This window comes from Oncorhynchus nerka, linkage group LG9a (assembly GCF_034236695.1).
Source record: "Oncorhynchus nerka isolate Pitt River linkage group LG9a, Oner_Uvic_2.0, whole genome shotgun sequence".
Classification (NCBI taxonomy): domain Eukaryota; kingdom Metazoa; phylum Chordata; class Actinopteri; order Salmoniformes; family Salmonidae; genus Oncorhynchus; species Oncorhynchus nerka.
The window spans coordinates 56,445,870-56,461,357 of NC_088404.1; the positions used below are offsets into that span (position 1 = coordinate 56,445,870).

Below are 15,488 nucleotides of genomic sequence, written 5' to 3' on the forward strand. Positions count from 1 at the left end.
TTTATTTGACCTTGGAACATGTTTTAAAACTTAAATTTAATGCAAATGTCACTCAAATATGAATCACTGTTAATATTTTACAGGTTACTGACACTTCTACTGTTACGTCCCTTGCAAAAAAAGATTTCAGTTCTGAAAAAGTGCAGTAACTGCAGGCGACTGTGGTATGTTGGATGCAGTAGTTGCAGAAAAACTGCAGTTATACTGCAAAATTACTAGAGTAAAAATGTTATTTTGGACGCAGTATCTGCAGCATTACACTGTAATGCAGTAATCTTTTTTCATAAGAGGGAGAGGGGACTTTTATTTAGAAAAATGTCGTGACCCGGAAGTACTTTTTTAATGTTGCTGACGAGACGCTCGCTCAAGCATCGGTGACCGTACATTTACGAATGGACGGCATGAATTTGACATCAAACCATATTCTAACTAGTCCGAATCCTTTCAACGAATGCTTATTTTTACAAGGCTATTAGAACGTTATACATATAGTTCAGTTTAGCCGTGTGTAGCATAGACATGGCGTCTTGAGCTATGTGAAAATGGCTCTATAACACGGTAAGTCACGTTTCCTTGTTTTGTAAGGTCGATGTACCATGTTTATTCCTACGATGACACATAGCTAAGCTTTTTATCAACAGTTCATGCCATAGGTTTAACCAGAGCGCTCATGTTAAATTGTATTCTTCAATTGCGTGTGCGCTGTCTGCAGAAAATAGCTAGGTTTCCATACAATTGGGGATCGATTTTCATGCGAAAGTAATACATCCGCAAAAGAAAATATGCGAATGTTCCCACCAGTGGTAATTCCACCAAACGGACCTGTTGCAGATACAAATCATTGCGTGATGACGTAGTGCGCACATGTACTTTTTCGCTCAAGTTTTAATGTACCGGGGGGAAAAAATTGAAATTAAAATGTTTCCATCGCATTTTCAACTCTACCAAATTATGAATTTTACGACACAAATTCCCACAATGCCGAATTAATATTCTGTCTGCATTTATAAAATTACACTGAAAAGATACGGTATGACATTTACTCGCATTAAAAACTGGATGGAAACATGGTTATTGTAGCCATGATTTGTATCTAAAACTAACCCATTCCTAGACGCTAACTGCTTATGTGCCTATTGACGATAGTATCTTATGGTCGAGGGAGTTAAGGTTTTGACACTCGTTCTGAACGTTAAAATGCATCGTATGTGGTACGGTTTTGGAAATATAAGTAACGTATCTTTCATATCAGCGAGGAGGTAAAAAAAAAAGTTAAATTACTACCACCTTTATAGGGTTAGTGTTCCCACACGGCCATATCTCCTTGTAACATTGCATGTTTACGGAAGACCTAAGTGGCCACATATACTAATTGGCTATCTAGTGTGCTCCGAACACCTGTGTGTGTGTGTGTGTGTAAGCATATCTGGCAGGGCTTGCAAACTATCACGGATTGCAAAGGGAAATCCAGCCGCGAGCTGCCCATTGACGCAGGCCTACCAGACTAGCTAAAAGCCTTCTATGCGTGCTTCGAGGCAAGCAACACTGAACAATGCATGAGAGCACCAGCTGTTCTGGACGACTTTGATCATGCTCTCTGTAGCCGTTGTAAGACCTTTAAACAGGTTAACATTCACAAGGCCGCAGGGCATGCGCTGACCAGCTAGCAAGTATCTTCACTGACATTTTCAACGTCTCCCTGAACCAGTCTGTAATGCCTACATGTTTCAAGCAGACCACCATAGTCCCTGTGCCCAAGAAGGCCAAGGTAACCTACCTATATGACTATTGCCCCGTGGTACTCACATCTGTAGCCATGAAATGCTTTGAAAGGCTTGTCATGGCTCACATCAACACCATCATCCCAGACACCCTGGGCCCACAATTCACATACCGCCCCAACAGATCCACAGATAACACAATCTCTATTGCACTTCACAATGCCCTTTCCCACCTGGACAAGAGAAACACCCATGTGATAATGCTGTTCATTGACTACAGCTCAGCCTTCAACACCATAGTGCCCGCTAAGCTAAGGATCCTGGGACGGACACCTCCCTCTGCATCTTGGACTTCCTGACGGTCCATCCCCAGGTGGTGAGGGTAGGCAACAACCCATCGGCCAAGCTGATTTTCAACACAGGAGCCCCACAGGGGTGCGTGCTTAGTCGAATCCTGTACTCCCTGTTCACCCGTGACTGTGTTGCCGCGCACAACCGCCACGCTTGAAATTTCTCTGTGTCCGCATCCCTAAGGATCTATCATGGTCCACACACACCAACACAGTTATGACGAGTGCACAGCAATGCCACTTCCCCCTCAGGAGGCTGAAAAGATTTGGCATAGGCCCTCAGATCCTCAGAATTCTAAAGCTGCACTTAAACCACTTGGTATGGCAACTGCTTGTCATCAACCACCAATGGCGCTATAGAGGGTAGTACGTACTGCCCAGTGCATCACTAGTAGAGGTCGACTGATTATGATTTTTCAACACCGATACCGATTATTGGAGGACCAAAAAAAGCCCATACTGATTAATCAGCCAATTTTTTTACATTTGTAATAATGACAATTACAACAATACTGAATGAACACTTATTTTAACTGAATATAATACATCAATAAAATCAATTTAGCCTCAAATAAATAATGAAACATGTTCAATTTGGTTTAAATAATGCAAAAACAAAGTGTTGGAGAAGAAAGTAAAAGTGCAATATGTGCCATGTAAGAAAGCTAACGTTTAAGTTCCTTGCTCAGAACATGAGAACATACGAAAGCTGGTGGTTCCTTTTAACACGAGTCTTCAATATTCCCAGGTAAGAAGTTTTAGGTTGTAGTTATTATAGGAATTATAGGACTATTTCTCTCTATACAATAGTCAAAGGTATATGAAATACAAATCGTATGTTCTTATAGGCACTTTAGTATTGCCAGTGTAACAGTATAGCTTCCGTCCCTCGCCCTACCTGGGCTCGAATCGGGAACACATCGACAACAGCCAGTTTTCTTTCCAAAGCTGTCAATTATATGCATAGTCAAGCATCTTTTTGTGACAAAATATCTTGTTTAAAACGGGAACGTTTTTCATCCAAAAATTAAGAGCGCCCCCTATATCCAACTAGTTAATCATGTCCCAGTTTAGGTCACCTAGTAGCACGAGCTCAGAAGATAGATGGGGGGGCAATCAATTCACATATGGTATCGAGGGCACAGCTGGGGGCAGAGCAAGCGGCAACAGTGAGAGACTTGTTTCTGGAAAGGTGAATTTTTAGAAGTAGAAGCTCAAATTGTTTGGGTAAAGACTTAGATAGTAATACAGAAACAAACTGTCAAAGCAGTGTGACTTTCACATCCGTTTATGGGATGAGGAAAGTTGTGACGAGGTTTTACGATTCTAAATTTATGGGACATGCGACTGCGTTGGACCTTAAAGCGGTCTATGAGAAGAGCACCGAAGATCTATCAAAGAAAAACATGGTTCAGATCTCCATGGATGAACCAAATGTAAATTGGTCATTTTACTCAAAGGTTGAGAAGCCCTGTGAGAATAAAATAGTCCTACACCTTATAAACATAGGCAGTTGCGGTCTCCATATTGTACATGGAGCATTTCAGAAGGGAGTGGAAGAAACAGAGTGGAAAGTCGACAGTGTACTGCATGCTATGTACCACCTTTTGAAGGGTACTCCAGCCCGTAGGGAGGACTACTTTAACATCATTGGATCATTAGATCCCTAAATGCCACTTAAGTTTTGCATGACACGGTGGGTTGAAAATGCACCTGTGCTTGAAAGCTCTTTATTTATGGCAACATATGTGAAGGCTGTAGAGAAGAGATGTCCAAATCCAGGCACAAAGTCCTTTGAGGTGATTGAGGAGGCTTAAGGACCCTCTCATGACAGCAAAACTGAATTTCATCTTGTCAGTGAGCAAAGTGACGACAACATTCCTCACATGCTACCAGACCGATAAGCCCATGGTGCCATTTCTCTCTACAGACTTGATCAACCTGCTTAAGAGCTTGATGAGCAGATTCATTAAGCCAGACCTCATGAAAGAAGCGAAAACCCCTCAAAAACCTCTTGATGTCGAGGTGACCCAGTCATCCAATCACATCGACTCCTCACAGGTCGACTTGGGCTTTGTTACTCGAAGAATTGTGAGAGACTTGTCCGCAGGGAAGAAAATTGGACAGAAAATATTGGACTTCAAAATCTTTTGCAAGAAGTGTAGTTATTATTTTTTTAACCTTTATTTAACTAGGCAAATCAGTTAAGAACAAATTCTTATTTTCAATGAGAGCCTAGTGGGTTAACTGCCTGTTCAGGGGCAGAATGACAGATTTGTACCTTGTCAGCTCGGGGATTTGAACTTGCAACCTTTCGGTTACTAGTCCAACGCTCTAACCACTAGGCTACCCTGCCGCCCTAATGTATGCTCACAACTGTTAACAAACTCATTGAGGAATCTCCATTGAAGTGATCTCTGGTCTCGCATCTTTCTTTCTTGGATCCAAGGGAAATGGCAGGGCACAAATGGAAAGATGCTGTGTACAGCAAAGTTGAAGAAGGCCCTGATCTACCTTGTAAATAGTCATCGGGTGAAGGAAGGAGATTGTGATGATATGATGATGACATTCGACAATACTCACATTTTATTGATGACATTGTCCAGGCCCAACACTGTTTGTAAACTTTGATCCTGTCCAAGACAGCATGGACACATTTTTACATGAGTAATGTCAGAGCTCAGAAATCTGTGGAGACTTTGCCGCCAACTCCTCTTACTGTCACACGGGCAAGCCTCAGTAGAGTGCGGATTCTCCAGCAATTGGCAGATTGAAGTGGAGAACTTGAAGGAAGATTCATATGTAGCACAGAGATGTATAGTTGACCACATAAGAGCTGTGGGGGGCATATAAAATGTGTGCATTGACAGACCGCTGCTGATGTCAGTGGCATCTGCAAGGCAGAGGTATGTGACACATCAAGAAGTACAGAGACAGAGAAGAATGGAGGAGCAAAAAAACAAAGAAAATACCTTATAGATAAACTTAAAGGGAAGAAAAGAAGACTGACAGATGGCATAAATGCTCCCAAGACCTCAGCAGACAAATTTGCACTCAAAGCGGAGAGCACAGGCAACCTCACTCTTATTGCCAAGTCCAATAGCCTGAGAAAGGGTGTTAAAGATACAAGTGCACAAATAGCTGAAATAGAAACACTACTCAACGAAAAAGTGAATGACCTGAAAAGCAAGTAGCAGCAAAAAGCAAGGGTTGGGCACTGTTTTAACAGTTTGAGAAACTACTCAATAAGCAAGTGCTAAAAAATAAAATAAAAAAGCAAATTAACCAAAAAGGCCAACAACCCCAGAACACAATGGTTGGGCAAATGTTTTATTTATTTATTTTTATCCAATTAATGTATCTAATCTTTTGTTGCAAAATATTTAATTTATGGTCATTTGTTTTTGTTTATCTATTCATTTGGTCATGGAAAAAAAGGTTGTTTTTTTGCTCTGCGACATTTTATGTGGTGAAGCTGGTGCTAATGAAATAAACGAGGAGTTTACTTAGCTCTTCAACTCGTAAATAAGTCCGTCTTTATCGCTCAACTTACACAATATATTGCTTTGCTGTGCTGTGTTTGAGTGGTCTCTTGCCTTCTCTGTCTGCCATCACTGTAACACAGCACAATTGAGAAGTTTTCACACATTCAAGCCTCTCTTTTTAATTGTTGTCTGTGAGCTTCTAAAGCCTGCTGGTTCTCATTATAAAAATGATCAGTGTTGTAACAGTAATTAACCTTGATCCACGTCTCAAACTATGCCATGTTGGGTCCTTGAATTTGAGGGAATTAGGCCTGGAATGTCCTTGAATTAGGTGTAGGAACCCTGAGTATGTTTATAAGCTAGATTTGCATAGGTATTCCTCAAGTACAACTGTGTTATAGTACTATAATTGAATGAGAGGTTCAACAGACCATTTTTGTCACAGACTATGATGGATTCTTTGTCATTTCAGCAAGCCATGACACCCATCTCAGATTGTTCTGAAATGGTTTCTGCAGTTAGAAACATGAGATAAGCATTCCTGCAACATTGTTGTTGAAATATAATTTGATATCTGAGATATGAAGCTAATTGATTGCACCCAAGTTGTCCCTTTAAAAATAAAATAGGATTCACATAATATTCCATAAATATAGTAGCTAACATCCGATTTGGACCAAACATCATCATACCAATGACATGAGGAATCCAAATAAATGGTCAAAAGCCATCCACTGACCCCTGACACCACACCAAGCCCACCCCAACGGCCAGTGTACATAATCAGTTCTCAAGGTACAATCACAAATATCCTACCAACGGGACATAAACTGTAATATCACTGAATCGTGGCTAAATGATGACATGGATAACATTCAGCTGGCGGGATATACGCTGCATCAGCTAGACAGAACAGCACACTCCGGTAAGACGGGTTGGTCTATGTATATTTGTAAACAAAAGCTGGTGCACGAAATCTAAGGAAGTCTCTAGATTTTGCTCGCCTGAAGTAGAGTATCTAATGATAAGCTGTAAACCACACTATTTGCCAAGAGAGTTTATCTATATATTTGCCAAGAAGTTAATTGACAGCATGCCAGGGCGGATTGCAGAGGTCTTGAAAAAGAAGAGTCAACACTGTAGATATTGACTCTTTGCATCAACTTCATGTAATTGTCAATAAAAGCCTTCGATACTTATGAAATGCTTGTAATTATACTTCAGTATTCCATAGTAACATCTGACAAAAATATCTAAAGACTCTGAGGCAGCAAACTTTGGGGAAATTAATATTTGTGTCATTCTCAAAACTTTTGGCCACGACTGTACATAACCGTTTCACGATGTGATTTGCGAGCCGCACATTCTACATGATGTGAGCCAGCTAGGTAGGCTACAATGGACAAAAAGTTCAACGCATCTCGCCTGGGTACAATATTGCATTTCACTCATGCTTTATAGACCTAACTAGACCTACCGTATCAGGGTACCCAAACATAAGATACAGGATCAGATATGTGAATGAGCTCTAAGCCATTTTACGTTGGCAAACTACATGTTTTGCAGAATGATAACAATAGCGAAGCTCAAAACAACCTGAAAGTAGTTAGTTGTTTACCCTATCCCAAAACACACACGTGCGAAGCTGGCTAGGTAGCAAGCAAACTTTTAGCTAACATAAGCAAAATAACAACAGACTTAGTGTTCCCCCTTTCATCAGTGATGCTACTGTATTAGCTAGCAAACTTTGTAGCATACCATCTCTCTCAGAAAGTATCGCTTGTGTTCAACAAAATGGATTTTAATGTTGCGGGTAAAGTTTGGTATGGCACAATTTCATGTGTACAACATCTAAAGATCTGCTTCACGATACTGAGAGCTTTGCCTTTTGTAAAAGGACGTATTTGGGTGTTGGCGCTTTGGATGGCCTGGAACTCCAGAATGAGGCTCAGGAAGTTTGAGTAAGTTTATCTAAAACAAGTGAAATTGCAAAAAACAACTGTCTGGAACCTTCTTTAACCTCTCTGGGGTAGGCGGGACGCTTGCGTCCCACATGGCCAATAGCCACGGAAAATGCAGAGCGCCAAATTCAAATACATTTCTATAAAAATCAAACTTTCATTAAATGACACATGCCCAAGATAGCAAATTAAAGCTACACTCGTGAATCCAGCCAACATGTCAGATTTCAAAAAGGCTTTTTGGCGAAAGCATAAGATGCTATTATCTGATGATAGCACAACAGTTAACAATGAGAGAGTAGCATATTTCAACTCTGCAGGCGCGACACAAATCGCAGAAAATAAATATAAATCATGCCTTACCTTTGACGAGCTTCTTTTGTTGGCACTCCTATATGTCCCATAAACATCACAAATGGTCCTTTTGTTCGATTAATCCCGTCGAGATATATATCCAAAATGTCCATTTATTTGGCGTGCTTGATCCAGAAAAACACCGCTTCCAACTTACGCAACGTCGCTACAAAATATCTCAAAAGTTACCTGTAAACTTTGCCAAAACATTTCAAACTACTTTTGTAATACAGCTTTAGGTATTTCTAAACGTAAATAGTCGATCAAATTGAAGACTGGATGATCTGTGTTCAATACAGGAGCAAATTAAACTGACGCTACTTTTCTGGTTACGTGCCTCTATCAAAAGGTACACATGAAGTGACGTTCGTTCTGAGCAATGGTACTTCTTCATTACACAAAGGAAAAACCTCAACCAATTTATATAAACTGGTGACATCCAGTGGAAGCGGTAGGAACTGCAGGAAAGTCAACTAGAATTCTGGATTCCCCATGAAAATATATTGAAAAGACAGTGACTTCAAAAAAAAATCTGAATGGTTTGTCCTCAGGGTTTCGCCTGCTAAATAAGTTCTGTTATACTCACAGACATGATTCACACAGTTTTAGAAACTTCAGAGTGTTTTCTATCCAATACGAATAATAATATGCATATATCTGGGACAGAGTAGGAGGCAGTTCAGGCACTCTATTTATCCAAAAGTGAAAATGCCCCCTACCCCAAATAGGATAACGTGCCATTTTCATGAACAAATACAGGTTAGAGTCCTGAATAGTGAAATTCTCATTTTAATGGAGCAGATGGTGCTTGTTTAGCCAAGAAAATGACCTTGCTCCACAGCATCAGCAATTCCAATCCAGTACTTATAGTAGCAAACTAGAATTCAAGAACTCTGCCAGAAACCCACACCTTCCATCACTTTGTACGACTCTCCAAAAGCCTCATGGATACAAAGAGTTTTCAAATACACAGATTATGCTATAAAATGTGACTTTGACCAATGGAAACCCACTGATGGGCACACAAGGGTGAATATGCGTGTATCTGATATGCTAGTGTTGCTGCTAGGATGATGATAACTGGATTGGAATAGCCAATTCTGTGGATGATGAAAACATGGACGTAAATGTGAAATTCATGTATCCAAGTTATCCAGCAAGATCATTTTCTTGGCCAAACGGAGAGGACATATGCTTGTTTTTGGTGCAGAACATCTGCACCGTTAAGGAACAAACCACTGCAACTGGTTGCCAATATCAATTTGGATGTAGCAACATCACTGCAATAGATGCACTGAACAAAGAAAGAATGAAATGAGGAATGAGTAGTCCTCAAGGCAATTCTTTGGTTTTATATGCTTTTTATTTGATGTATGTTCTAACTCAAACATTCAATTTACATTTCCAAATCATCATTTGAAGGTTCAGTCTTAAATTAACATTGAGGGTGTGGGGGACATTCAATAGCACCATCTTGTGATCAGAACCTGGTAATATGCTTTTGTATGACAGTACATGGTACTTAACAAATTCAATGACTAATTTCTCTGAACGGGGGCAGATGGCCATCACCAAGTTCACTGAGAATACATTACATGGGTATGAAGAAAGAAACGATACTCCTAGTCGCAGCGTCATAGTACTCGTCAGACAGAGAACTGATGCTGTATACTTGCCGTTGGGGTGGGCTTGGTTTGGGGGGTCTGTGGTTGGCTTTTGACAATTTTGGTGCAATCAATTAGCTTCATTTCTCAGAGTTCAAATTGTCTTTAAATAATGTTTAAAAAACCCAATCGGAGATGGTGAGTGATGAAATCCTATTTTTGTGCTTTTTGAGACCTGCCTCAATGTCCTTCTCTTGGTCCATCAGGTGTTGTGGAGGGCGCGGTCCATTCAACAAGGAGCTGTGGACACCAGCAGGCAGGATGGAGGAGAAGAAACGCACCATCCGGATCATTGAATGGGAGGACCTGGACAAGAAAAAGTTCTACTCCCTGGGTGTGTTCATGACCATGACCACCAGGGCCACAGTCTACCCGTTCACCCTCATCCGCACCCGGCTGCAGGTGCAGAAGGGCAAGTCCCTCTACACAGGCACCTTTGACGCCTTCTACAAGATCCTGAAGGCGGAGGGCCCGCGAGGCCTCTACCGAGGCTTTATGGTTAACACCTTCACCTTGATCTCAGGCCAGGCCTACATCACCACCTATGAACTGGTAAGGAAGTACGTGTCCCAATATTCCAGCAATAACACAGTGAAGTCTCTGTGGGCAGGGGGAGCGGCGTCCCTGGTGGCCCAGACCATCACTGTGCCCATAGATATGGTCTCTCAGCAGCTCATGATGCAAGGCCAGGTGGGACACCTGAGCCGCTTCAAGGTCAAACCCAAAATAATGGTGGCGACATCCAAGAGCAAAGTGACTTTCGGACAAACCAGGGACATTGTGGTGCAGATATGTGCCGCTGATGGTTTCCGGGGATTTTACCGGGGATACGTGGCATCCCTCCTCACCTACATCCCCAATAGTGCGGTGTGGTGGCCTTTTTATCATTTTTATGCAGGTAGGCGACTCTACCTGCCACGGCAGGCAGATACTAGATTTTAGCTAGGTTTTGTATGATATTACATGACATGGGCAATTCTAAAGCTGCTTGAAATGCATCTGAAATGTTTTTGCGCCTTACATTTTCACTATGTTCATGTTTACAGAGAACCTTTCCAAACTAGCCCCCAGTGATTGTCCTCACCTGCTTCTGCAGGCTATCGCTGGGCCAATGGCAGCAGCCACAGCCTCCACCATCACCAATCCCATGGATGTTGTGCGGGCCAGAGTGCAGGTAAAACCACAAGTATATTGCTTTGTCTGTAAACAATCCTTGTTATGGTTTAACTGAATGAAGAGTGACACATTCATATTCAGTGTTATTGTCTTAGTTAATCCTTTTTGTAATCACTGGTGATATGGTTTACAAACCATTTCAAGTTTACCATACTAGATCCTCTTTTTGGATATACAGTGCATTTGGAAAGTATTCAGACCCTTTCTCCACATTTTGTCACTTTACAGCCTTATTCTAAAATGGATTAAATAAAAAACTATCTACACACAATATCCCATAATGACAAAGCGAAAACAGGTTTATAGAATATTTGGCACATTTATAAAAAAAAAAATTAAAAACGGATGCCTTATTTACTTAAGTATTCAGACCCTTTGCTATGATAGTTGAAATTAGTGCATTGATTGGAAAGGCACACACCTGTCTAGATCCTTGATGAAAACCTGCTCCAGAGCGCTCAGAACCTCAGTCTGGGGCGAAGGTTCACCTTCCAACAGGACAATGACCCTAAGCACACAGCCAAGACAACGGCAGGAGTGGTTTCGGGACAAGTCTCTGTATGTCCTTGAGTGGCCCAGACTTGAACCTGATCGAACATCTCTGGTGAGACCTGAAAATAGCTGTGCAGTGACGCTCCCCATCCAACCTGACAGAGCTTGAAAGGATCTGCAGAGAGGAATGGGAGAAACTCCCAAAATATGTGCCAAGCTTGTAGCGTCATATCCAAGAAGACTCGAGGCTGTAATCACTGCCAAAGGTGTTTCAACTTAGTAAATGGTCTGAATACTTAAGTAAATGTGACATTTTTAATACATTTGCAAACATTTCTGAAACCCAGTTTCTGCTTTGTCATAATGGGGTATTGTCTGTAGATTGATTAAAAAAAACAAAACAATGTAATACATTTTACAATAAGGCTGTAATGTAACAAAATGTGGAAAAAGTCTAGAGGTGTGAATACTTTCTAAATGCACTGTATTTTAGGGGTATATACTGTTAAAGGCACTTATGAGTTCAATTCATTATATTTTACAAAGCAGGTTCAAGGGGTTTTCAGGCCAACTTTTACAAACATGGATTTTTCAGGGGATATTTGAACGTTCATAAGAATGATTTGCCTAGCTTAAATACATAGCCAGAAAAATTCCCATGTTGACCAAGAAACAACGGAGTCTGCATTTGTAAGGACTCTAAAGGGACTCCTCATTTGTCTTTCTACCTCGATCCATCTATTTCTCTATGAACTCTAAATGTCTTTTTTTGAGTGATATCAAACCTTTCTCTCTGTGGCTCCTAAGGTGGAGGGCAGGTCATCGGTCATTGCAACCTTCAAGCAGCTGCTGGCAGAGGAAGGACCCTGGGGGATGACTAAAGGGTTGTCTGCCCGCATTATCTCCTCCACCCCCACGGCCGTGGTCATCGTGGTGGGCTACGAGACCCTCAAGAGACTGAGCCTGCGGCCTGAGCTGGTCAACTCTAGACACTGGTAAATACCAGAGGGACAACCAGGGACAGACCCGGGCTAGACTGGGCCAGGTAGCCAGGACACTGTCAAACACAGACAAAACATGGCTACCTGGTCTCACATATTGCCGATTCGGATTAGCCTTTGAAAAAACTGTTGCCTTTTTTATGTTTTAATGTGAGGTTGGTGGATTTTATCATGCTGTTTGGGCAGAGGAATTATGATTCATACCTTTTCTGTTTTCAGGGAGTACATCTGTAGATATTGGAACTTGTCAATTAGAGGTATGGAGAAAAATGTGTGCGTTGTTGCAGCAGAGTAAGCAAATTAAAGTGTAATTAATAAGGAGAGTCGTGTAATTTACCAATTATAAGGCTTGGTAAGTTTGTCACTGGGTTAAACTGGTTTTCAAAATGGACTCTCACAAACCCTCTGTTGCCCTTAAAATAATTGTGTTTGTTAACTTTAAATGGTACATGTTTGTCAGCTTTGTATTGTTCATGTATTCACCCAATGGTTGCGTTTCACTGGCAAAGGTAATGTAGACAACCCTGCTGAGAGCCTGTCAACAGGGCAGGTTATTACATTCAACAAACAAGTTCTCTTCCTTTGGTGAGAAAGGACCAGGGCTATGTTGAATAAGAGCAGAGCTGCTCTCTAGTACCCTTTTTCTCTGAATATGATTTGTGTAAAGCAAGTTATTCAAAGTAGGCTTGGGAAATGCTTGCCCTCAATGCTTGTGGACTGTTGGGAATAGTACACTATATACAAAAGTATGTGGACCACCTTTCAAATTAGTGGATTGGGCTAGTTCAGCTCTACCAGTTGCTGACAGGTGTATCAAATTGAGCACACAGCCATGCAATCTCCATAGACAAACACTGGCAGTAGAATTGCCTGAAGAGCTCAATGACTTTCAACGTGGTACTGTCATAAGATGCCCCCTTAAATTTCTACCCTGCTTAACTGTAAGTGCTGTTAGTGTGAGGTGGAAACATCTAGGAGCAACAACAGCTCAGCCGCAAAGTGGTAAGCCATACAAGCTCACAGAATGGGACCGCTGAAGTGCGTAGCGTGTAAAAATAATCTGTCCTCGGCTGCAACACACTATCAAGTTCCATGCTGCCTCTGGAAGCAACAAAATAACTTAAGCTTGTGTGCGGGTGTCTTTTTACCTTTAACTAGGCAAGTCAGTTAAGAACAAATTCTTATTTTCAATGACGGCCTAGGAACAGAACATTTCATGAAGCTCCAGACTAAGATCACCATGCGCAATGCCAAGCTTGCTGCCATTTGACTCTGGAGCAGTGGAAATGCGTCACCATCTGGCAGTCCGATGGATGAGTCTGGGTTTGGAGGATGCCAGAAGAACGCTACTTGCCCGAATGCATAGTGCCAACTGTAAAGTTTGGTGGAGTCCCCGCAGAAATGTTCCAACATCTAGTGCAAAGTCTTCCCAGAGTGGAGGCAATTACAGCAGGATACGAACTCCATATGAATGTCCATGATTTTGAAATTAATGTTCAACAAGCAGGTGTCCACATACTTTTGTCCTGAAACATGCCACAATAAAATGCTATATGAAGTGTGTCTTGGCCAAAATTAAATTGAGCAATTTGATTAATGGTTTCTAAATGTACTACATTTCATGGAGTATAAGGTTGTGTTTTGAATATTTCCTTTTTTTCTGTAAGTTGTAGACTGAACTGTTGCACTTAATTGATTTTAGTTCATGAAATTAACCTTGTTTGTAAGCATTCACGCATTATGAATTTGCCCATTGCTCATACCTTCCTCAAATATGAGTGGTGATATTTGGCACCATGCTCAGTTGTGAAGTATACCCATGTTAACTGGATAGGGTGTTCTGATGTCTTCAATGAGTTTCAATTAGCAACAATTTCAGGTCACAACTGTGTTTTGGATAAATAAAGTAAATAGATTTGCACAAGTTATTTTAACTTAATGGAAAATGTAAAATACTGTCACAGCACACCCAAACCTTTAACTTTCTCCTAATGCTTAGCAAAAAAATCATAACTCATGAATTTCAAGGTCATTGACAGTTTGTACAATAAATTGGACTTCACACTTTCAGGAACTGGCCTACTTATGTAACATCCCTACAGCGTGCCTGAAGCTGATTTGCTCCTCAATGTTACACCAATTGCCTTTATCGTCGCCGCCACGCCTTAAAATAAACATTTGGGATGGTAACGTTTGTGTAAAATTAAATGACTAAAATCAGATAGTATGTAGAAAAGATAATGGACATATTTTAAAATAAGATCTTTGAGAACTGATCACCAAAATAAAGAGCGTAAGGGAGAATAAAATTACAAACGTCATGGTATGGAGCCCCCATTGACTCAAACATAACAAAATCAGGTAACATAACACTGCATAAGTGATGACAATGTGTAGAATTGCAGGAAATGAACTTTGTAGTGCCAACATATATTAGCATTTCATACTTTGGGGGTTTTCAATGAGGTAAATGCAGATGGGAAACCCCATGCTTCAGCATCAGTTGGGGATACATTTAATCATCTTTTTTAAAATTAATTCTATAAAAATATAATCTCATAGGGCTGCATGCCCACGGACCAGCCCCAGGTAAAGGGAAAATGGGCAGTTGGGCAAAAGTCCCCTTAATGTGAACTAATTTTCCTTCTCTACGATGGGCATGGCAAAGTGCAAATGTGTCCATTACGTTGCAGTTTTCTTAAAACTCTTTGGAATAGGAATTAATTCTATATGCAGTACTGATTTTTGGTCACAGGATGGAGCACTGGTTTGCAAGACCTTCTTGAGCATGTTGTGTGTAATGTAATAGGATAACTAACTGTAGCCTTGGTGCCAGCCTGAGATGGAAGTTCATGCTGATTGAAATGTGTGCTTCCTCACTTTTCACAGAAATCCTGTGTACAGTAATTGTTTTTCTAAACATAACTGTCTGGGAAACATCTGCTGTATTTTAATTTGCAGGGACATTAATTTAAATCTCCACAAATGACTAGGTTACCATTCTGAAAATGTACTGCAAATGTTGAAAAGTTAATTGAATAAATGTTCGCTGCTCTGGCCCCCCAATGGTGGAACAAACTCCCTCACGACGCCAGGACAGCGGAGTCAATCACCACCTTCCGGAGACACCTGAAACCCCACCTCTTTAAGGAATACCTAGGATAGGATAAAGTAATCCTTCTCGCCCCCCCCCCCTTAAAAGACCTAGATGCACTATTGTAAAGTGGCTGTTCCACTGGATGTCATAAGGTGAAAGCACCAATTTGTAAGTCGCTCTGGATAAG

The 15,488-nt window shown here is 41.0% G+C and overlaps 1 protein-coding gene across 1 annotated transcript; it reads left to right on the top strand.

Moving 5' to 3' along the window:
* The first annotated feature begins 331 nt into the window (after positions 1-331).
* slc25a44a (solute carrier family 25 member 44a) lies at positions 332-14,274 on the top strand. The gene is made up of 4 exons (XM_029668723.1): positions 332-558; positions 9,742-10,433; positions 10,582-10,709; positions 12,011-14,274. The coding sequence occupies exons 2-4, from the start codon at positions 9,797-9,799 to the stop codon at positions 12,200-12,202; spliced, it is 957 nt and encodes a 318-aa protein (XP_029524583.1). The 5' UTR covers positions 332-558; positions 9,742-9,796; the 3' UTR covers positions 12,203-14,274.
* The last annotated feature ends 1,214 nt before the right edge of the window (positions 14,275-15,488 follow it).